The sequence below is a fragment of the Amblyomma mixtum genome, chromosome 8 (assembly GCF_055824585.1).
Source record: "Amblyomma mixtum isolate Tamu chromosome 8, ASM5582458v1, whole genome shotgun sequence".
NCBI lineage: Eukaryota > Metazoa > Arthropoda > Arachnida > Ixodida > Ixodidae > Amblyomma > Amblyomma mixtum.
In genome coordinates this window covers 138,845,645-138,868,229 of record NC_143019.1, presented here as the reverse complement: position 1 = coordinate 138,868,229, position 22,585 = coordinate 138,845,645, and the positions used below count along the sequence as shown (strand labels likewise).

Below are 22,585 nucleotides of genomic sequence, written 5' to 3'. Positions count from 1 at the left end.
GCCGGACGTACGGACAGTGTCCACTTTTGTATATCCGCACGAGAGACGAGGTGTACGTCCGAAGGATGTAAGGCCGAGTATTTTCCCAGGACATGAGTATGGACGTTTTTTATTTCACAGAAAATTCGCGCATTTCGTGTATGTATACTGTTTTATTTGCATCAGTTGGAGGGTTTGACGCGAAGATGTTTGTAAATTTATGCGATTCCACTCCTACCTGCAGTGCAAGAGCCGCCAACGAGCTAAATTTATCTAAGAGGAAAAGCAGGTGTTGCAGAATTTTGAAAGAACTCAATAACTAGTTTTATATTTATAAAACTTCTCCAAATTAGTGGAGTTGTGCGACATGTCCACCGTTTTGCTAGCTAAACTTGCCATTGAAACCACTCGTAAGTATCAAAACTCCCGTGCATTCTGCTATCACCATAATCATAGATGTCAGCTCGCGGTCAGTCCAATCCAATCCATCAGTACGGCTCCGTAGCGCTGTTGATTTGTCGCGTAGTGTTGTCGCGCAGAGCTTTATAGCTCTGTTATTATAATGTGTGGCTTTGTTCGGTCTGTGGACGAAAGTAGTATGTAACTAAGCAATTCGAAAGATACGGGAAGCTCCTGAAGCTCTTCTGGAACACCGGAATCCCGTACTGCGTCGACCTTGGTTTAAAGAAGGCTTAGTGCACATGTGATTGCCTACGAAGGTATGTATCCAGCAGGGTGTCGAACCGGAACCGAACCTGAACCCGAAACCGGAACCGAACCCGAATTTTCGCCCGGAACTGGAACCGAACCGAACCCAAATTTTTTTCGCCATCTTGGAACTGAACCCGAACCGGAACGATTCAAAGGAACCGTTCCGAACCGGTTCGGGACTCGGTTCAGCCGCACATTTTGTGCAACACGGCATACTTTTTCTTTTTTTTCAGACCAAATGGCATATGCCAGCGCGTAGATTGTGGGAATCTGGCTTTCCGCCGTCGCCTTTGCGCGGCTGTGCCGGCCTACCGCGTTGTTTCTCCTCTTTCCCTTGCTCCCGCCTCAGGCGGTGGAGAGGCGGCTAGGTGACTAATCACTGTCATTTGGCCACAGCTCCGCCCCGGCTCCCCAATGGCCTTTGCCATTGGCGCCTTTTGGCGGGAATTCCGGGACCCGCTTTGGTGGCCGCGCACTGCGCGACCGTCCGAGCGGGGCCCAGAGAGAGAGAGATCCCTCCGAGACAGCGTAAGGTGCGTACTTTACTGTTTGTCCCTGTCGGCCTTTGCCGCTCGGACCAGTGCTTACTCGAGCTCGCCCGCACGTGTCCTCTGACCTGCAGCGGCTCGAGCCTGTCCAGCGGGGTCCAGCGACCTCAGACAGGCGTACCTTGCGTTGATTGCCCACTCTCTCTCGCAACCGGCCCAACGGTCGACACGAGAGAGAGATCACAGCACTGCCGCGGGGACATTCTCCTGCAGCGGCGTGCTAGCGTCGCGCATTGCTCGAGTCGCTTCGTGCGCGCAGCGGAGCCTTGCTCCTCGCGCGCCCCCGGGACGGGGTGACGATTGAGTGTGTGTGTACTGCTGAAGGACGACGTGAATAAACGTCTCCTTTGTGAACTTGGAGGCCTATTTCTTTGCGGCGAATCGCTCTCCTCCCAGCGGAGGTTGAGTGCACCGCATCGGTGTCCCAGTGTGTGTGTGGTGACGGCTGATCGGGGCCCTTGGCTCGCGCGAAGCTCGAACCCGCGGTGGGTGGTGGCCTTTGTCCACGTAGGAACCCACAAGATTTACCCAGCGAGAGCTGTCGGCGCTATGAAGTGCGAAAACGGCATCCAGTCGAAATAACATCCAGGTCAACAACAAAACTAAAAGAAGTCTCGTGTCTAGGAAGAAAGCTAATTGGCGTTTCCGCAATGTGCTTTTGGTAATTGCAAAGTATTTTACGCCAGATTGACGTAAAATGTTGGATTTTACAGTATGCCCCTTTCAAATGCTTACGTACAGCTTTACTCGAATTATCACTGCTTTAACTCGTAAAGCACTGACTGAGAATGCTTTCCTTTTTTGTGTGTGTCGAGTACCATAAATATGTGAAGCATAGGCGCAATGACCCAATCACGTTGTGCAACATTTACTCTCTGAGGCATTCCTTGTCTCAGACAGCAGATAATGAATAAGACCCCTCATGATGGCTCAGTGGCTGTGATGCTCGGCTGCTAATGCCAAGGTCGCGTGTTTGATACCGGTGGCGAGGTCGCATTTTGATAGCGACGAAATGCAAAAATACGTGTCTGCTGTGCGAGATGAGTGCACTCTGAGGAACCCCAGCTGGTCTACGCTATCTGGAGTCCTCCACTACAGCGTTCCTGATAGACTCCGCGCCGCTTTGACGCGTTAGAACACACATAATACTATTATTACAAAACAAAGAAATACACATGCGTTTTTTTTAAAGAATCCGAATATTCTTTGTTGCACGCGAGGGAAATAAGCAATGAAAGGCGGGCATGTAGCAGTGGTACGATACTTATAAAAAAAATAGTGATTACACAAAGAGGCAATGCGGAAATAGATGCGCTCGCTGAGATGTGAAAAACACCCAGAAAGGTGCTACTGAAATGAAATGTTACTGCGATGCAGTGATTTTCTGTTATGTCGAATGTCGATGCATTGAAATTGTTCTGCTTATATAAAAAAATGACAATCGCTTGCGGGCAGCTTCGTCACGCTGCTCTCGGACTGTTGTATCTTGAGTTCTCTGACTGGCGGCTTATATCTGCCTCTGCCGCACATGCGGGAAGCCAACAATAACCGAAACCAAGGAGCATAGGGGACGTACTTTTTTAAAAGTAATTTCATCAATAGGAGCTTAAAGAGTAATTACTTTGAACGATAATTGATTAAACTGAAAAAAACAACACACGCCGCCAATAGGATCCAAACCCTTGACCTCCGAATTTTGCATCCGGTGCTCTACCAACTGAGCTACGGCGACGATTTTTTCCTTTATTGTAAGGAAATAGTGCCGAAAAGGAAAATCAGAGTAAGTCCATGCCACAGAACACCAGGCTGTGTAATACGAGCCAACCATACCCCTGCAAATCCTCACCTCCCTAAACATCAGAAGTCTGAGAGGCGCACCCATGCATATACGTAGATAGGGGAGCCAGCAAGGCGGCCCTTCCAGGGCCACATATGCTCCCCTCACCAAAGGGCACTACTCACGGAACAAAAATTTCGATGACCGCCTTGATTCGGCGGTGGTCCATCATACGGCTCTTGAGACTAAACAGTCACAGCAACATAAATAGATCACACGGCACAACACAGTTTTTCTCCACTGGCAAAAAACGGGTACTAATCCGTGTGATTTCAATGTCCTTCTCAAGTGCACGTTCGCCGTAATTATGTCCCAGAAGAACGTAGCATCATTGCACATAATAAAACCATGATCAATGGCCTTTGGAGCATGACGTAGGTGTCAATTTACTGTTCATGACAAACATTCTCCTCAGCATGAGGTAATGCCTTGACAGGCAGCGTCGGTGTGTGACGTTTAGAGAAGAACGTTTTTTCAGCAGAAGAAATACATGTACATTCGCTTAACACGTTTTAAAGCACTGGTGTTAAGGAACTCCAGAAAAGGTTAGCGATACAACAGTACAGGAAAGAAATACCCTGTAAGTACATGAGTCGTCTGCCTTCTGGAGAGGCTATACAGGTAGTCTAAAGAAAAGCGCACAGTGAGGAAATTTAAGGTGTCCGCTACTTCCGCGCGGCGCCGACGACTGTCGACCTTTTCGTGCTTTCGGGGCGGCAGCCCGGGTATAGTGCAACCGAACCATCAGAGTGTTCACCAGCGCCAACCTCGTCAATAGCAGCGAACGTAATGCGTCTTCTTTTACCGAGAGTGCCACAAAAAACGTGGTCGAACGGTGAGGGCGGAGGCTGTGCGAGAACCCTCGCTTCGGGTTGTTTGTGTCTGAGGCGAGAGGCTTAAGGTTGGTTCACATGCAGCGAATGGGCGACTGAGCGGTGCATCCCAGCGAAAATTTCCAACTTGTTGGATGCTCGCCGCTCACCACCGCGACGGTTTTTGCACCGCGGCGTCAGGATTCGCTAGCGTTCTCGCGTTCTTTAGTGGCTGCAGGTAGATGGGGTATCCTAGACCGCAGCTATTATGCGCCCGTTCCCGCGTTCTGCGTCGCAGTCGGCATAGCCAGCGCAACCGGTTGTCCAAGTAGCAGAGCGAATTAAACGCCACCTGGATCAACGTTAATGGAACTAAACTAAGTTGCCAAACTCTCCGCCTTCTCCATGCGGCTGAAGCGGCCCGCAAATTTTGGCGTGAGGGGGCGCTGCCGTCGAAACAGGCTCCCGCTGGCCGCCGCTAGCAGACGCCGCAGGCCCGGCCGCCCAGCGTCGCAGCACACAGCCTTCGGGAATGCTGAGAAACTGGCGTCCCAAATATCGCACTTACTGATGTTTATCGTAAAGACACCAGTCAGTTCTGAACCCTGTGCGGCGAGTATGCCACAAATCTTTCCTGCAGCAACTCGAGTGATAGATCATCGCTGCCTGGCCAATGCCACCGTTGGCCGAAGTTGCGGGCGGTCATGATTTTCGAAAGGAGCGTGGTTATAAGAGTTTCTTCACCAAAGTAGCATATTAGACATCTACTTTAAAGGTGGAGATCAGATCATCGCAAGGCTCATCGTAAGTTCACTTACCAGCTTATCTAAACGCGAATGTCTGCCTGCTGTGCGCGCATGTCGTAGAGTGCTTTCGCGACGCGATTGCTGCTGTGATCGTTGTCTTTGTGCTACGTACGCTTGCATGCAGAGTTTCAGGTGCTGTATCTGCCATGCCGACGTGCTGTGCGCCGGGCTGCACGAGCGGTTACAGAAACAACAAGACTGCGAGGCATTTTTTCGCGGCTCCTCGACGTGGTTCTCCGTGCGGCATGGGATCGAGCCATTCGCCGTATTGACAGAAAACTCTCCGACAAATCACGTGTGTGCGACCTTCATTTTCACGAAGAAGACATACTGAAGACGTACACCCATGTTATTAATGGGGAAAAAGCAAAAATCGAGAGGAGTAAGTGGAGCCTCGTCGAGGTATGCGTACGCAAAATTTGTTGGGAATAAACTGTAAAAATATCTCTGTATTTGTGTCCACCTGTAGTGCACTGCGTGAAGGATCGAAAAATATTGTTGGAACGGTAACGCACGCTAGGAACAATACACGGAGAGCGGTAAACTCAAAATACTGAAATTTTTTGTCTGGAGTTGGCGTCAGGCATCGTCGCTGTTGCAGGGAAAGAGAAACTGACGACTGAGGAACGTACCCGAGGAAGTTCACTGCCTTCGCAGCTCGGGTTGTGAGCAGCGCGCGGAGTCATTCACGAAGTGGACGCTGTGCGTAAAATCTGCTTATTTCGGAAAACTGCACCACAGAAATCGTAGGCACTTGTAGTCTGCTTTCGAGTGCCATAAATGCGGGGCTTTGCGCTCTAAAGCTATTGCTAATTTATGTTTAAAACACACTGCACCAATGCCTGCCAGACATTCGCGTTTAGATACGCTGGTAAGTGAACTTATGATGAGCCATTGCGATGATCTGATCTCCACCTTTAGAGTAGATGTCTAATATGCTACTTTGGTGAAGAAACTCTTATAACCACGCTCCTTTCAAAATGGAAATGAAGATCGCACACACGTGATTTGTCGGAGAGTTTTCTGTCAACACGGGCGGGGAATGGCTCGATCCCATACCGCACGGAGATCCGCGTCACGAGGAGCCGCGAAAAAATGCCTCGCAGTCTGTTGTTTCTGTAACCGCTCGTGCAGCCCGGCGCACAGCACGTCGGCATGGCAGATACAGCACTAGAAAATCTGCATGCAAGCGCACGTAGCACAAAGACAACGATCACAGCAGCAATCGCGTCGCGAAAGCACTCTACGACATGACAGCAACAGATCGGACCGGCTGAAGCCTGGTACGACTGCAGCGCCACTCAGAGCAGCCAGTGGTGGCGGCGCCGCGAAACCGCTCTCGGTTTGGCAACTGAGTTTAGTTCCATGAACGTTGACCTGGATGGTGTCTGACACGGGATGACCCCAAGAGTGGCTAGCAGCATAATACACCACATGCCAGGTAGCGTGTGATGATTGGTTCATTGAGGTTGAACGTCCCAAAGCGACTCAGGCTATGAGGGACGCAGCGTGTGATGAGTTGCGCTTAAACTTCGCATTACCGACAATTGCAACCATCTGTCAATTTTTTTGCCAGTGAGTGCCCGGATGTGTGCCCACCGAATTGTGCACGCGTGTACACACACACAAACACACACACACACACGCACGCACGCACACACGCCCACGCACGCACACACGCACGCACCATGGAGATTTTTGAGAAAGGAGACTAAACTGCTAACGCAGTAAAGAAACCAACTACAATATTCTAACCCTGAGTGGCAATCGAGCCAGTGGCGGCGGGCGCAACCGAAAAGCTTCGTTTACTGATGCCTTAGGTTACTCGGCCATCTTCGAATATTATTTTTATTGTTGCCTCATGGAATATCAGGAACCTACCTGACCTCGTCTTGCCTTACTGGACTGGGTCGAATTCCGCGACCTCGGTATACGGCCTCATGCCGCTATCACTCCCTTGCTCTGCCCGCACATAAAAATTCTTGAAGGCGCACACGTCAAGAAAGGGCGAACTGTCAGGAGGTTGAACTTTCGCAGCATTTACGATCTGAGCTAAAATGAACTGTTTTCTGAACAGTGACCTCGCCGAAAGTGGCGATTGTGCGTGTTTATCAAGCATACGGCTTCTTCACAGGCTAAGCAGTCTTATTAACAGGAAAAGTTCACACAGAATTCCGGTGTTCTTCATTACTGGCACAAATCTTATAGTGTAAGGCAGACACCTCAATGTCCTTTTTAAGAGACTGCTGAAGTGTGCTACGTCTCAAACGAACATAGCGTCACAAATAATTTCGTTGTTCAATGGTTCCTCCTTGCTTGCAGATGTAGCAATTCACTGATCATGGCACAAACGTCCGCTTGGCTCGATGGCATGTCCTAACACGTAAGGTCGATGTTTGAAGTCTAAGAAACGTTTTTAAAGCCTATTGAATGTACATCCTCTGAACTCGCTTTAATATAAGGCCGTCAAGAAAGCCTAGGTAAGGCTACACGTAGAGGAAGTAATGACCGATCAGAACCTTTGTCAGCTGCCTTCTGGAGAAGCCGTACAGGTATTCTAAGGAAAAGCGAATATTTAGGAAATGGAGTGCGTCAGCACAAAATTCCCTCACGACTATGTACATAAAAGACAGATGAGCATTTAGTCACCTAATAAGCACAGCTGCCAGGAAACGGTGGTTTTCGTTTTCGAAAAATAAAAATCATGAAACAGGTTAGTGGACAAAAACTGCACGAAAGACTCACCATGCTGTATCAAGGTAGCATGAAATTCTGTGCACGCTTGGGCTCCCTTTGAGAGCGCCCCAGAAAAGTCACAAAAACTCTAACGAATTTACGGTCCTCCTCTTGCAATGCACCAATTGCAACATTGTCCCAACGCAACGTCGCATTGAAGACGTCGCAAGTTTGTGTCCGTACAGACACGAAGTGCCGCCAACCAATGCAAGCCTGCTTTTTTATCATATTCTTTTCATCAGAGCAAGAGACGGAGACGACATCAGCATAGGCCAAAATCTTAATTTTACACTGTACAAGGTACAAGCCACGATTTGCTGTGTTTTTGAAGAAACTCAGCTATAGGTGGTCGAGATATATAATGTGAGGTAGAAAGGCGATGTAGAGCAGGTGATGAAAATAAAATATTTCTGGTAAACTCTCTAGATGTATGCTGCAGGTGTGCCAAAGTGGGAGGGTGACTGGCAAGCCGCTTTTGGGGTGACAGAAAGATGTCTTGGCTGTATATACCTGCAAATACAAGGCAACTTCCGCTCATAGTGGGCGCATGCAGCGGTCCTGACGGCGCCCGCTTAAGCATTTTGCGCCGGAGAAATTCCCGATTGACACGAGCTTCCAGAGAGATTATTACTCGCCTGACAGGGACTCCTAAACTGCTGAAGCTGAAATGTTTTGTAGATGAAAAATCCGCCAGCTTTATGTATCTCATCAGATAGAGTCTAGTATACATAGCCGGTGTACACTAATTCTGAGTTCATTTGATTTCGCGGCTCTTGCGTAAATTTAAATCTTTTTGCCGCGGACAGTAAAAAATCTCGCAATGAGCAAATTTTGCAGTGCTGTTTTATATGCTGACATCACATAAACAGCAAAACAAGGTTGAATAAAAACCTACGTTCAGAATTTTTTATAGTCTGAACCCGTTTGAACCCGTTTGAACCGGTTCGACGCTATCCGGAGCGGTTCGAACCGGAACGGAATGTCGCTCCGGAGCCGAACCCGGAACTGAACCCGAAAGGCGTGAACCCGAACCTGAACCGAACCCGAAAAAATTCCGGTTCGACACCCTGGTATCCAGTACAATTCTTGGAACTTGCTTCTAGGACAATGCAGCATGCATGCTCATATAACATTCGTTCACAGGACAGTGGGAGCAGTAAGCGCGAGGAGATGGCTTCCACAAGTGTGCTGTTCTCACACTTTCGGGAGCCCTCGACTCGCGCGGCTAATCCACTCCTCTTCAAAGTTGCGGGACGGAGTATTTTCGCATCTTGTTAATATTTAAGGCATCGCTAGGTTCTCTGTGCCTATATAAAGAGTGACAACGCGCGAAAGGCAGACCATAGGAAGCACGTGTAGTTCGCAGTGGTTCGCAACGGAAGCTTTGCGGCTTTCTGTGCACAGTCGCGTACAGTGCTGCGCAGGTTAGTGCGCTAAGGCCCATGAGAATAAGAAAAGAACATATACATTGTCAAATATGGTGTGGAAAGTGAGAGCTGTTATTGCCTTATACTTATTGAGAGAGAGAGAGAGGGAAAGGCAGGGATGCCTTTCCCTAAGTGCATTGTCTGTTATACTTGCAGCATTAAACACTTCTATTAATTGGTTCCAATGTTTTTACTTGGGCTGCTGCATTGTGCCATTTGTTTTACATGACTGATGTTTGCCGCGTTATTTTTATTTCAGAAATACTGTGGGTGGGAAGATTACGGATGTGTGTCCCAAGCTTGCCACATTTGAAGAGTCACATTTAAGAAATTTTCCGAATATAACCTATTGCTCTGCTGATGTATCATCAACCACAATAAAATATGCCTGCTATGCATCAAACTGTTTTCTGTTTTATTGCATCGCGCGGAGTGAAAAAAGCACGCATGCACCATATATGCGAATATTCGAGAAAGATCCGCCAATGGACGTACTCAACTGGACGTCCGTCGGCCGGCGAACCGTATACCTTTGGCCACCTTTCGGACGGCCGACGGACGTCTACCGGCTGTTTGCGGATGTTCAGCGGACGTACAGAACATCCGAAACAGACCTCTGTCGGCCGTCCGAAGGATATCGGTGGTTGCTTGGGGTGCTTTGGGGTGCGTCCAGATGTGTCAGAGACGAACGCTTTCATATCTATCGTTGGGCGTGTAGTAAGAAGAGGGCATCGTCGCGATTTTGTATGGAGCGGAGGGTTCTTTGAGAGACCGTAAATTGCACAGTTTTTCTGTGCGCCGAAACTGTGTGAAGAGGTCCACCTCACCTCAACGTCCACTTGTGTGGAAGATAACAGGATAAAGAAGTGATGGGCGGTTGGCGCCTACGAATCATTAGAACAGCAACATGACTGCGCAGATGATATGGTTTTCCCCGCGTCATCTGTCACCTGCCGGTAAGTATTACGCCTGATGGGTATTCCGAGAAACGCGTCCATGCAACTTCTGCCATTTGCCGAAAGCGAAACCGAAAGTGCTCGCGCCGCCAGAGGACGTGCGCTCCGTTTCACCGATCAACGTGCTTGAGAGTTGGGTAGCAATGGTCGTGCTCAACTGTGGCAACTCGTCGGCGTTCAGCGAAGGTTAGCGCGTTCGACGCCGCCTTGCCGACCTCCGAAATGTCGGAGCTTCGTGACAACCCCGAGCTCTGCTACTGTCAGTTCTGCGGCGGACTGTCGGGCTTGCGCCGGTGCGCTCGCTGTCGCCATGTCTTCTACTGCAGCAAGGAGCACCAGCGGATGCATTGGGCCGCACACAAGCACGTATGCAAGCAGGCCAACGTTCCTGTGCTTTCGCAGGTGGGCTACACGAGCTGATTTCGCGAACCGATCACGACTGCTTGCCGAGCTCCTTGCGGTTGCGCTGGTCGCGATCGCTGGTGTTTTTGTCCGGCATCGAGGTCAGTGCACCGCGCGTACGTTGTTTACGCGGGCTTTCGGAATGACCTCACACCGAAGCGTGTCCACCTCGAGCTGCCGGGTGGACTCCTGTTCATATGTCACCTTCTTGAATGCTGCCTAGAAGGCTCGGCAAAGGGTTAAATTGTGACTTTGTTACGTCTTTGCTTCGGTTCCGGCCCCGACGCGACGAATGATCGGGGCACCGATCAAGAGAGACGTCATCGAGTTTCGATTCTAATTAGTTGTAACCTGCATCGCTTTGAGTTGCGAGTCTGTGGCTGTACTGCGAACAACCCGCTCGCAACCATGGCAGCGTTGAAATTCAAACCCTTATTTAGTTGCGGATGTAAATTTTGCCAGTTTATCCCGAAAAGAAGTTGTTTTGCTCAAGTTATTTTAGAGACATTTATGTAATTACATGTAACAGGTGAAGACGGGCTAGTTGGTTGTTGACAATGGAGTGCATATTGCAAAGCGAGGAGGGACGTTGTTTATCAGGCGTGACTACGAATCTTGTATAAATGTGATTTTCCAGCTGTAGTAAACCTAATTAGTTGAAGTTCCGCGTCTTGTCCTGTGCTTTCCTCTCTTTTTCGCCCCTCGTCGTTTTGCGCGGTTGCAATATGCACTCCATTTATGTAATTGTTGGCTCGGCAGTGCGGTCGATTTGAAAATAGTGTCTTACTTTGCTGTTGTCAGAAATTAGGTGGATTACATTCGGTGGCGGGGAAAAACAAGAAGGAGGTCGCTTTTTCGTCACTGCCTTGCGTGACACTCGAGGAAATCCGGGTGCGAGTGATAAACTTGAAGATGGCTTGAAGATATCACTCAGAAGGCATCCCATTGGTTCGAAGTAGTTTTTAGGGTTATTTTCCGTGCTAGTTCCGCACACGCGGCCTCCCCAATCGTCATGGGAGACGGGAACGCAGTATTTGGCCCCTATTATTCCCTGCTACCCAGAACACACCAATAGGCGCTACCATATGAACTTCACTACCAGGGAGTTACTTATCATCATTCATAGTGATCATTTTGTTACTGAGAACTGTAAAACATGTTTTACCTCTGAGGCCATGGGAGGTACAATAAAAACAGTCCAGCTTGTATGGACTTTGCTGAAAGACTATTTGTTTCTTTTTAAATTATTTCATTCTCTCATTCCTATGTGCAGTGTCATATATCTACCACATGGGCGCTGTGAAATATTATTGAGCTAGTTAAAAATGAACTCAGTGCAGATCCTCTATTGCTGCGCACCCATTTTCAAATCACTGCCAAGCCCAGACCTGCTTGACACTAGGTAGTTCCCAAAGGGCAGCTGATATTTTTATTTGAATCAAGAAGCCGCGCGGTGGCTCAGTGGTTATGGCGCTCGGCTGCTGACCCGAAAGACGCGGGTTCGATCCCGGCCACAGCGGTAGAATTTCGATGGAGGCGAAATTCTAGAGGCTCGTGTACTGTGCGATGTCAGTGCACATTAGAGAACGCCAAGTGGTCAAAATTTCCGAAGTCCTTCGCTACGGCGTGCCTCACAGCCTGAGTCGCTTTGGGATTTTAAACTCCCATAAACCGTAAATCATTTCAGTCAACAAGCTGGCAGTGCTACCTTGATGCTCATGAACCATTTGAATGCTGACTGGGTGAAATGCTATTTTGCGCATAATTTGAAAGTACATGGCAGTATGCTTCAGTTTTAAAGTTTTGTTTTGGTTTACTTTCACTTCATTGCATACTGATTTGTTTGCCATAACATGCACAACTGCGGATGCATGCAGTTGCAGGCCAAAGGATTGAGTGGAACGATGCGGTAGAGTTGCATGCCTGGTGTGGATCGGACTTGACTCAAGACAGAAAACTTGCCCGTGTTCTTTGCCCTTGGAAATAGTCTGACCTCTTGCCATGAAGGCATGAAGGGGCAGACAGTCTAAGTGAGGTGCCCATTGCAGCCCCTTCCGTTGCCGGGGTCTCCACCACCGTTGCTCCCGGTGCCTGAGCCAGTGCCCATGGTGCCCACGCCCCCCGTGACCCCTGCCTCGGCTGTGGGGTCCCCTTCCCCGGCGCCCTCCGTCCCCAGCCTCGCTGCCGACATACCCCACTACGACCCAAATGACCCCGTCAACCAGGCCTGGTGGAACGACACCCTATCCTCCCTGGGTCTCAGCACCGAGGGTGGTGGTGCCAGCGGTGATGCCCCAAACGGTAAGGGTCCTACTTCATCTTGGGTTCATTGTGTGTATAACTCAGGTTACACAATGTGGGAGCCCAATGGAATGTGTCATCATAATCATCATCATCAGCCTGACTACGCCCACTGCAGGGCAAAGGCCTCTCCCCCCATGTCTCTCCAGTTAACCCTGCCCCTCGCCAGTTGGGGCCACCGTACTCCCACAAACTTCTTAATCTCATCCTCGCCACCTAACTTTCTGCCGCCCCCTGCTGCGCTTGCCTTCTCTTGGAATCCACTCCGTTACCCTTAAGGACCAGTGGTTATCTTGCCTTCGCATTACAGGCCCTGCCCAAGCCCATTTCTTCCTCTTGATTTCAACTAGGATGTCAATAACCCGCGTTTGTTCTCTCACCCACTCCGCCTGCTTCTGATCTCTTAACGTTGCTCCTATAATTTTTCTTTGAATAGCTTGCTGCGTTGTCCTTAACTTAAGCTGAACCCTCTTTGTTTGCCTCCACGTTTCTGCCCCATAGGTGAGTACTGGTAAGATACAACTGTTGTGTCCTTTTCTCTTGAGGGATATTGGTTAACTCTCTCTGGTAAATCCCCTGTCTAGTTGCTGACGCCTTTTTATGTGGCGCCAATCAGTGAAGACTGCCGTTGCCTTTTTTTGCATCCACTTATGGCTTCTCCGGTTCCGATTTCCACCTTGCACTGGTAGTTGTTGTCCATTTTGTATCTGCATGTATCCTTACCTCGGCTCTCCTCGGTGTCCCTCGGTCACCTTGGCACAGACTGCTTCAGTGTTCGAGCAGAGCTTGTACCATTGCACTGCTACACTGTTTCTTGGCCGCTAGCAGTCTAACCGGCCTGTGTTGCGCTTGGTAGGCAATGGGCGAAAAACGCAGCTCTGTCCCGAGAATACAAAATGCACGTTCTAGACCATAATCTGGGCAGCTCTGGGAAGAGGAAGTGCCTTGGGGGGAGGGTAGGTGGGTGCTACTTAACCTGGTCGGCAGAAAACTCTATGAAGGGGCTTCAAGTGTCTAGCTGGGAGGGGAGAAGGCAGGGTGTGTGGTGAGATGCTGGCTTCCTGGGACAGTTTTGTGCGTTGCGGCAGACGCCTGAGTCTTTTGATGTAGTGTACATACCACTGCTTGGTATCGCTTAGCCAGAAATTAAAGGATTGGAGTAGTGGTATCGAAAATGCATTTTTAATGTACCATGTATTTTAATGATACTCGATACTCAGAAAAAGAAGTTGCCACAGCTTTGAGTCTGGCGTTATGCTGGCGGCAGCACTGAAAAATGGGAAGAGTTAAGAAGAGATGATATCAGAGACATTGGCCTAGTCTTTCTTCTCTCATTCGTTGTTTGGCAAACGGATGACACGTATGTTGCACTTGTGCACACTCGGTAACAGAAGGGACAAGGCTCACATTGTGGCAGAAACAACTCCCCTTCACGGCTGTTTCCAGTTCCAACAGGAATCGAAGGCTTTCACCTTGATGCTTGTGAGCTTACAAAACATTTGGTTGGTTTGGTTTATGGGGTTTAACGTCCCAAAGCGACTCAGGCTATGAGAGACGCCGTAGTGGAGGGCTCCGGAAATTTCGACCACCTGGGGTTCTTTAACGTGCACTGACATCGCACAGTACACGGGCCTCTAGAATTTCTCCTCCAAAGAAATTCAACCGCCACGGCCGGGATCGAACCCGCGTCTTTTGGGTCAGCAGCCGAGCACCATAGCCACTGAGCCACCGCGGCGGCTACAAAACATTTGTTGTTTACTTTGTAAGCATGATAAAGGTCACACACTCTTTCACTCGCGAGTCAAAGGGGTCATCAGCGCTGACATCGTCAGATGCATCAGCTGCCGGATTCCTTTCATTTGGAGAAGCAACGCTACAACAAGGCTTAGTTCTCAACATTGCGCTAGTGAAACCTGAGATTCTTGACAACACCTCGAGAATTCTAGGGTCACCTGACTATGCTCTTGTTGATTGATAAAAATTCAAGCTTCAAATTCAAATTAAAAATTCATATTCTCCACCTTATGGGTATGAGTGGGGTAGCCTCAGTGGATCCCTTCAGCAGCCTGGCAACCTCTTTGCAGACATAGACACTGTTCTTTGTTTTAAATGTTTATTATCTATTTTTTAAAATTATTTTTATTTCTCACAAGGCACCCTTATGAAGGAAACCAACAGTCACTGAAACCAAAGAGCAAGTGGATGTTTTATTTTTGATTTGTGGTTTTCATCCCTGGGAGATTATTGGAGCAATTATTTTAAAGACAATTGATTAGAAAGAAGAAGAAAAATCAACCGCATGTTGCCGATGAGATCCGAGCCTGTGACCTACGAATTTTGCATCCAGTGCTCTACCAACTGAGCTATGGAAACAGGTGTCCAATCTTCTGCTTTCAGGGGTATTTATTGTATGTGTAGCTTAACGAAACCTTGAGAGTGTTCATTAGTGCCACCTTTGTCCATAGCGGTAAACATATTACGTCATCTATATTACCGTGAGTGCCACATATTAAAGTGATTGAACGGTGAGGGCGGAAGCTGTTCGAGGACCCTCTTACACTACCTATGGCATGAAGAGTCCCAGAATTGAGGCCCTCGTCAGCAATTCAGCAGTGAAGGGAAGGAAAATGAGGGGCTCGTTATGACGCACAGGACGGAAGCCAACAGAAAAATAAAATGTTTTTTCTTGTGCTTTCTAATCAGTTACCTTTTAAAAATAATTACCCTATTAATCTCCAATCGGTGAACCCCACAAATTGACAAAAAAAAAAGAATCCCCTCTGCTTCTTGGTTTCGGTGCCTGTTGGCTTCCGAACAAAAGGGCGAGGGTTCATTACGCGAGTAAATGCGGTGTTCTCACTTTGCAAGTAATGTTGGGTTTTCTGGTGCCACTCTGGTGCAGCCAAGCTCGATGCCCTGAAGCCGCCCCCGTCCAAGTGGATCCAGCGGATGTGCACCAATGTGATCGACGACCTCAACCGGTTCGGCATCTGCGTCATTGACAACTTCCTGGGGGCCGAGCGGGGATCCATGGTGCTTGAGGAGGTGAGCACGTGTATGAGATGCACCTGCTTGATTGGCATGCTCAAAGGAAGAAGCCAGCTTAAGGGGGGATGTGGGGATCAGATCGCAAAAATCGCAAAAAAAGTCGATTTTTGAACAGCACACTTTTCGGCATCTCCAACACTGTTTACTATGTTGTACTGAAATATTTCACCCAAAAATAAACTTCAAGCGCTCCAGATAAATATATTTGTCGCCATCTAGACATAGACCGTGTGTGCTAGGTTGGAACTTTCAGGCTTGTTTTCTCGAAAGTTTGTTTTGAGCTTAACACCTTGCTCGTGGAAAGCGTAGCACAGGAATGGGTGCGTGGATTTTTACCCTGTTTGTTTTGTTGTGATCACTGAAACGGGGTCTGCGTCAAAACAGTCTCAGATTTACTCTTTAGGCTCACATCTTTTTATTACGTGGTAATTAGAGCACGATACGTTCTAAACATAAGAGAAGGTGCATATTGTGTCCTTTAAAAAAAAGTGCAGAGAAATTTTTTAAAATTAAGAGAGTCTTGATTTACATCACACTTCTTAGTGAATATTAACAGCATTTACAGACCTGCAGCCTGTTTTTTTTTGTCATGCTAGGCTTTCCACAAGCAAGCAACATGGGGACAACATGTAAACAATGAAAAGGGCTGAAGCTGTCATCATGAAACTTTATATTTCATTGTTTGATGCTGTTTTAAACCAGTCTGCCAAACTTCATCACTCTAAGTCGAAAAGTACAAAAGTCGCCTTGGCCAGCACATATTGCAATATATGAAATTGTAGCTTATTAGTTACACTTCTGAATGAAACAAACAGATGAGTTGTGTGCACAAAAGTAAATGAACATTTATTTGTGAAATTTGCTAAAAACATAAAAAAAGTATATAGGAAAAACAAAAATTACCGGCTGCACTAAGCCAGAACTTCATTAGAGAAAAACTGGAATATACAAACTGTTGCACATGTTTATAGCTGTCATTATTCACAGTTACAGCTATGAGAAAAAATTACTTCACTCTCCATGGCCTGTCAAGTCTGGGGTCATGACTGTGGTGCCACTGTGAAGAGCAATCAGGGATGAAGATGTGCAGCAGAGGTAGACTGACAGGTGCTTCACATAAGGTTTTATTTTTGCTCCTCCCTTGTTCTCTGATAGCCGAGCTTGCAGTTTCTTCTTTTTTTTCTTTTTTTTCGTTTGGTGTTGAATGGATTCTATGGGCGGATTGGGGGCGTGGACTTCTTTTCCCTCATCATAGCCGAAGATTTCTTGAATGAGCTGCTCCCTGAAAGCCAGCTGATAAAATTTGGCGTTTTAGGCAAGCTCTAAAACATCAGTATCGATGAAATAAGTTTTATCGACGTGGTTCAAAAGCCAGGACACTTTCCAAGTCTTGCCAATAGATGCTGCCGCCACTGAATCATCCGGGTCCGTTACGTGAAAAAACAAAACAAAGAAAAGCGAAAAACCAATTTTGAGAAATGAATTTGCTCAGGATGAACTGGCGGGCTAGTTGGTTACACATCTCAAACATTTTTCCGAGTATTGTTGCAGTTGCAGTACGGCGCTTTGTGGTGTGTGTCTTCTTTCAGTCCTCGTTTCATTCTCGTGCGCTCGGAAAAATGTTTGAGAAATGATTTTTGGTGGCAGAGGGCCAGAATAGATTATTCTGGTATTTCAGTAGAGATATAGTCATGGCAGGTCAACAATTCCAATGTATATGATGATTCCAATGAACATCAGCATCTCCAACTGATTCACTTCTTCCCATGAGCCGTCCCGCCGAGCATATGTTTGCTTGCTCAAAATCTTCATCCATGCATACTTATTAGTGTTTCCGCACACGGTTTTCATCATTTCCGCCGTGAAGAGCACCAAAAAAAAAGTCGAGAGGTCGAGCGAATCTCCGAGCGCCGCTCCGCAGCAATGTGCCGATATGGACACCTAGCTGTCGTCTTGGTTGAAAAACGCGAGGCGACCTTGAGCATTTGGCAAACTGTGTTCGCCATACGTTGTGAAGACACTGAAGCTCAAAAATAGACCACTGTCGTCAATTACAAACCGTATGCACCGCAGAAAACGCACAGCGAATGAAAACAGAACTTACATGCAAGTGTGCGTTGATGTTCCAGGCTCCCGAGGCGAAGTCTCGCTCTCGAAACCGAAATCCGACGTTTGTACATTGTTGCCCGACTAATAACCGCTGCTTTCGTCGCAAAAAATGAAACCGAAACCGGCCGAGGGGCTCGGTGCCAGCTTTCGCTTTCGAGGAGCGCGCGGCGATGCGGACGCCATTTTCTCCGGCTGACGCTGCTGCGGCCGTTCAAAGTTTTATTTTTCATGTCAAAACACTCATGTCTCATGTCAAAACACTGAAACCAAGGTTGCAATCGAAAGAGCAGTTGTTGAGCTCACTAACTAGATGGCGGAGCACGTCCACAACGCTCCAAAATGAGCTTTTTTGCGCGGGCGATTTAAATCGATCATATGCGAATGATGGCCTATGGCGCGGTAGCAAAAGAGTTAAGGTGGCGGTTCCACTGCCGCCATCTTGCGAGTAGTTCAGATTCTGCCACCAGGCTACGACACTGATCCATCACTGAGTAAGTGTCTACCCGTCTTGCCCCCAGCGACCCGAGACTGGTTGTGGTTGAGATGTTGAGATACGTGTCCGGTCCTTTCTTGACTCGTGCTGTGTGAAGTCTTTTCTTTTGTTGCTGCGCCTGCCTTCAGAGGATTACAAACGAACCATGGCAAACCCGGCTGGTAGTCCCCGTCGTGCGTGGGGGGAGGTGTTGGCTGGGGTGGTTCCGCATGCTTCTTTCTCTGCCTGTCCCTCGCCAAAGCCAAAGAGAGTGGGGCTTCCTTTATTCAGCCTATGGTTCCGGAAGGGTGAAGGGAAAAAGTTGGAGAGCCGGGGCAAAGAGGGTACCGTCTTTGTCCAAACGGGAACAGAGGTGGGGTGATCCTTGTTCGGGATAAGGGTGCCCAGCACGGGAACAGAGGACCGTTTCCTTCCCTCTCTTGTTTAGCCTTGGCTAAGTAGCCACAGAAAGCTGTACCGTCGATGTTACTATCTGGAGGGCCTCCTTTGAGGGAATGTGCCGTTTCGTTCTTGAGTTTTACCCGACTACAAGACCTTCCTGTTTTCAATGTCGTCACATATATTAGTGGGAGCAAAGAAAAAGAAAAAAAATAATGCTGCCCAGCCCGCATCGCAAAAGGCACAACCTCGATACAGTGGAAACTTGGGAGAGTTAGTGATAATTGTCGACATAATTGCACAGCACAAATTACTAAGCAAGCGAAAAGAGAAAGCGGACGCCAAAAATAAGGAAGGTGTGATATAAAGCAAATTATTTATGTTTATGTCCCATGTATATATTTCTAGCGTTTTTTTTTTTTTTTTTTTCAATGGACCTTATAGTTGAAATCGGTGTCTTTCTTGTGTCCTTCCTTCTGCCCTTGTCTTTTGCGCGTGCAATCACTTCGTCACTGTTGATGCATAGTAATATTAGTAGTAGTCGGAACAGTCCTGGTCTAGAGTGTAACCTGCAAACTCTAGCGCTGAAAAAAAAATATTTTTTTTTTATCAAATGATATTGCATCTATGATAAGAAAACTATAACAAAGACAGCTATACAATTCAGTCAACGCTCAGCGGATGCCTGTCCAACCTTATAAACTATGGTTGGTAAAGAAAAAGGCAGAGAGAAGTGGGCAATTGTCAATTTCCGTTGACCCTTGAGATGAATCGCCATTGCGCAAGAGACGTGAAATTGCTATTGAGAGGGTTAGCACCGCAGGGTGTCGGAATGTGTTTACCTCAGAAACGAATATTCGTCGTACATGCGGCGGCAGCTTGCAACCAATTCCGATCAACTTAGACGGAATTTCACCAAGGTTCACAAAAATGCAGTATACAGATGCATACCATTCACGAGGCGGACTCGAGACTAGACATTGTACGAAGAAAGGGAGGGGGGGCAAGGTGTGCGGGAACGCTGCCAAAAAAAAGGGGGTCAGCTACAAAGCGATAGTTCTGTAAGCACTTAGGGCGACCCGCTCACCTCTCTCGTTTGGACCCTCAACTGCGTGCTCTTATTTATTTTAGACGTACGTCTTTCTTGCATCCAGTTTACATCATTAGGTTGCTTATTCCCTCCAGAATTTTCCATCGCGTGCTGAAATGCATATCTTTGTTGCCTTGCGTCGATTTGCCTCAATTTGGTTGGATCAAAGATTGAAAAAGCGCATGCACGTATGTGTGTGTGTATGCGTGCGTGTCCACGCGCGCATACCTGGAAACTGAAGGAACAGTTGCTATTTTCACACCGTCCATTGTCAGGCAACTATACGAGGGGGTACCCAAAAGAAACCGGAGTTATTTTTTTTAAACTGATTTATTCACATTTTAAGTACAGGGCTTCAATCTCCCTCAAAGTACTCTCCACTTGCACTAATACACTTGTCTAATCTTTCATTCCACTTTTCAAAACATTTTTTAAATTCATCTTTTGGGATGCTTGACAGCGCCTCCGTCGTTTTTTTCTTTACCTCTGCAACATCAGCAAAACGCTTTCCTTTCATGTGTTTTTTCATCCTGGGGAACAAAAAAAAATCACAGGGGGCAAGGTCCGGTGAGTATGGGGGGTGAGGAACAGGGGTCATACCATTTTTGGTCAAATATTGTCGTACAGACAAGGCTGAGTGAGCAGGGGCATTGCCATGGTGGAGAAACCAGTCACCCGACTGCCACAAATCAGGCCGCTTCCGCCGCACACGGTTGCGCAATCTTTTCAAAACTTCCAAGTAGAACGCCTGGTTAACTGTCTGACCCTGCGGAACAAACTCTGAATGCACGACTCCTCTCACGTCGAAAAAACAAACCAGCATTGTTTTGAGGTTTGATTTCACCTGACGGGCTTTCTTGGGGCGAGGCGAACTGGGAGTTTTCCACTGGCTTGATTGTTGCTTTGATTCAGGATCGTAAGCAAAGCACCAAGTTTCGTCACCTGTGATAATTTTTGAAAAAAAGTTTGGATCATTTCGGGACTCTTCTTTCAAAGCACAACATGCTTCCACACGACCTTGTTTTTGTTCAGGAGTCAGCAGTCGTGGCACGAATTTGGCAGCCACCTTTTTCATTCCCAAATCTTCTGTCAAAATTCGCTGCACTGAACTCCAAGTCACTCCCGACAGCTCCACAATTTCTTCAATCGTCCGTCGTCGATCTTCGTTGAAGATTGCACGAATTTTTTCAACATTTTCTTGTGTTCGGGCCGTGGAAGGACGACCAGAACGAGGTTGATCATCAATTGACATTTCACCATTTTTGAAACGGGAAAACCACTCAAACACTTGACTTTTCCCCATATAATCATCTTTGTAAGCTGTTTTTAACATTTCAAAAGTTTCTGTTCCATTTTTTCCGAGCAGAAAGCAGAATTTCACCGCCGCACGCTGTTCACAAAAACCAGCCATTGAAAAAACGACACTCACAGAAAACAGTTATCACTGTAAACGCAGACGACACTACTACGTCTGACCTTCAGCGGTGCCACTCACCTGGCTGACTCTGGAATGTTCACTCTCTGCGCTCCTAGCGGCAAAACACGGTACTACGAAAGCGCTGCCCACCAAAAAATTAGTCCGGTTTCTTTTGGGTACCCCCTCGTAGCCTCGTTTACATGAACCCGACTTCGGCGGGTCGAGCCAGGAGATCGAGTAGAGCAAGGTCAGCCCAACTTGACTGCATGTTTACATGAACTCGATTTTAGCGAGTCGCGACCGGTTCAACAGCAGCGGCACCAAGTGTCGAGCGGTGCAGCGGGAAAGGGCAGTGGCAGCCTGGAAGATTGCGGCATGCACGGCTGCCTCGGAGGCGCTACGGCGCAAGCGAATAACAGGTTAGCATTTATCACCTCCCCTTCCACTAACCCACCCCCTGCAGCGGAGTTGACTGGACTCGCTCCCTCGACTCCCGGACCCGACTCTTAGGTGTTTACATGAACCCAGTAACCTGTTTTCAGCTCAAATCCTGAACTCAACCCGTCATGTAAAACACCGCTTATAACGTGCTTGTAATCATTTTCCGAGAATTCCTTTTCCTGCGGCGCTAGTCTACCCCGCCTGCAGGAGGGCCGCACAGCAAGGGGAGGGGGCGGTCCTTTGTGCCAGTTCCCAAAAAGGGGTCTTCTCAGCACTATAGTCGGTTACAACTAAAGAACGAAGCGGCACACACAACTCAGAGGGAGCCCTCCAGCCAGTCACGTCGATTTCTGTGGCTGTGCATGCAGCCAAGCCTGCGAAAGAGAGCGAAGGAGACGGCGCTTTGTCCCCGTGTCGCTGAGGATGGATGTCCTTTAATAATAATAATAATAATGTTTATTTCCATCATAACAGAAATGATGGAGGTGGTGAGAAAAAAAGCGAGGACGCCTGACTGAGTTCTCACCACCTCTCAGGCAGTAGCATACAGTTAGACACATTGCGCTCTGTACGTACTGTACACATGCAGCAGAAACAAAAACGAAACTGCAACAAAAGAATTAACAACATATAATACAACATTAACACACATAGTAAGGCAAAAATAACACAATGCAAGGCTTCATTCCAAAAGTGGTGTTAGTGCTGCTTATCAATAAGAATGAGTATAATTACAAGCTTTGAATTATAAAATCACGTACGGTGGAAAATGGAATATGAAGGACATCAATGTTTGAATCAATAAATATGTTTAAAAGTAGCGGGAGACGGTAATTAAGCATTTGGTGCCCGTAATTTGTTCGTGTAAGAGGTATAGACCAGTGTGGTTTGTGACGTGGGTATGGAGTCTGGAAATCCTGAAGTGAGGCTAAGTGGGCAATTGTGTTTAAGTAGGCTTTTTGTTCAGTTATGTAAGATTTAATTAACCTGTAATTATATATTTTCTGGACGTTTACAACGCTGAATGTGGTAAACAAGTGCCTGGTTGTGTGTCCGTAGGGTAACCCATATATTATTCTAAGCATCTTTTTTTT

At 47.6% G+C, this 22,585-nt stretch overlaps 1 protein-coding gene across 3 annotated transcripts in view; it reads left to right on the top strand.

The window, feature by feature from the left end:
* Positions 1–479: 479 nt before the first annotated feature.
* Positions 480–22,585, top strand: part of LOC149334609 (prolyl hydroxylase EGLN3-like) — an 81,758-nt gene continuing 59,652 nt past the window's right edge. Inside the window, exons 1-3 of one of the 3 annotated variants that reach the window (XM_089555255.1) lie at positions 480–698; positions 12,263–12,515; positions 15,418–15,560. In XM_089555255.1, the coding sequence (XP_089411381.1) occupies positions 12,320–12,515; positions 15,418–15,560 (339 nt within the window). In that variant the 5' untranslated portion in view covers positions 480–698; positions 12,263–12,319. Of the gene's footprint in view, positions 699–9,790; positions 10,215–12,262; positions 12,516–15,417; positions 15,561–22,585 lie in introns of those variants that run through there. The other 2 variants (XM_089555253.1, XM_089555254.1) reach the window with 2 other exon arrangements.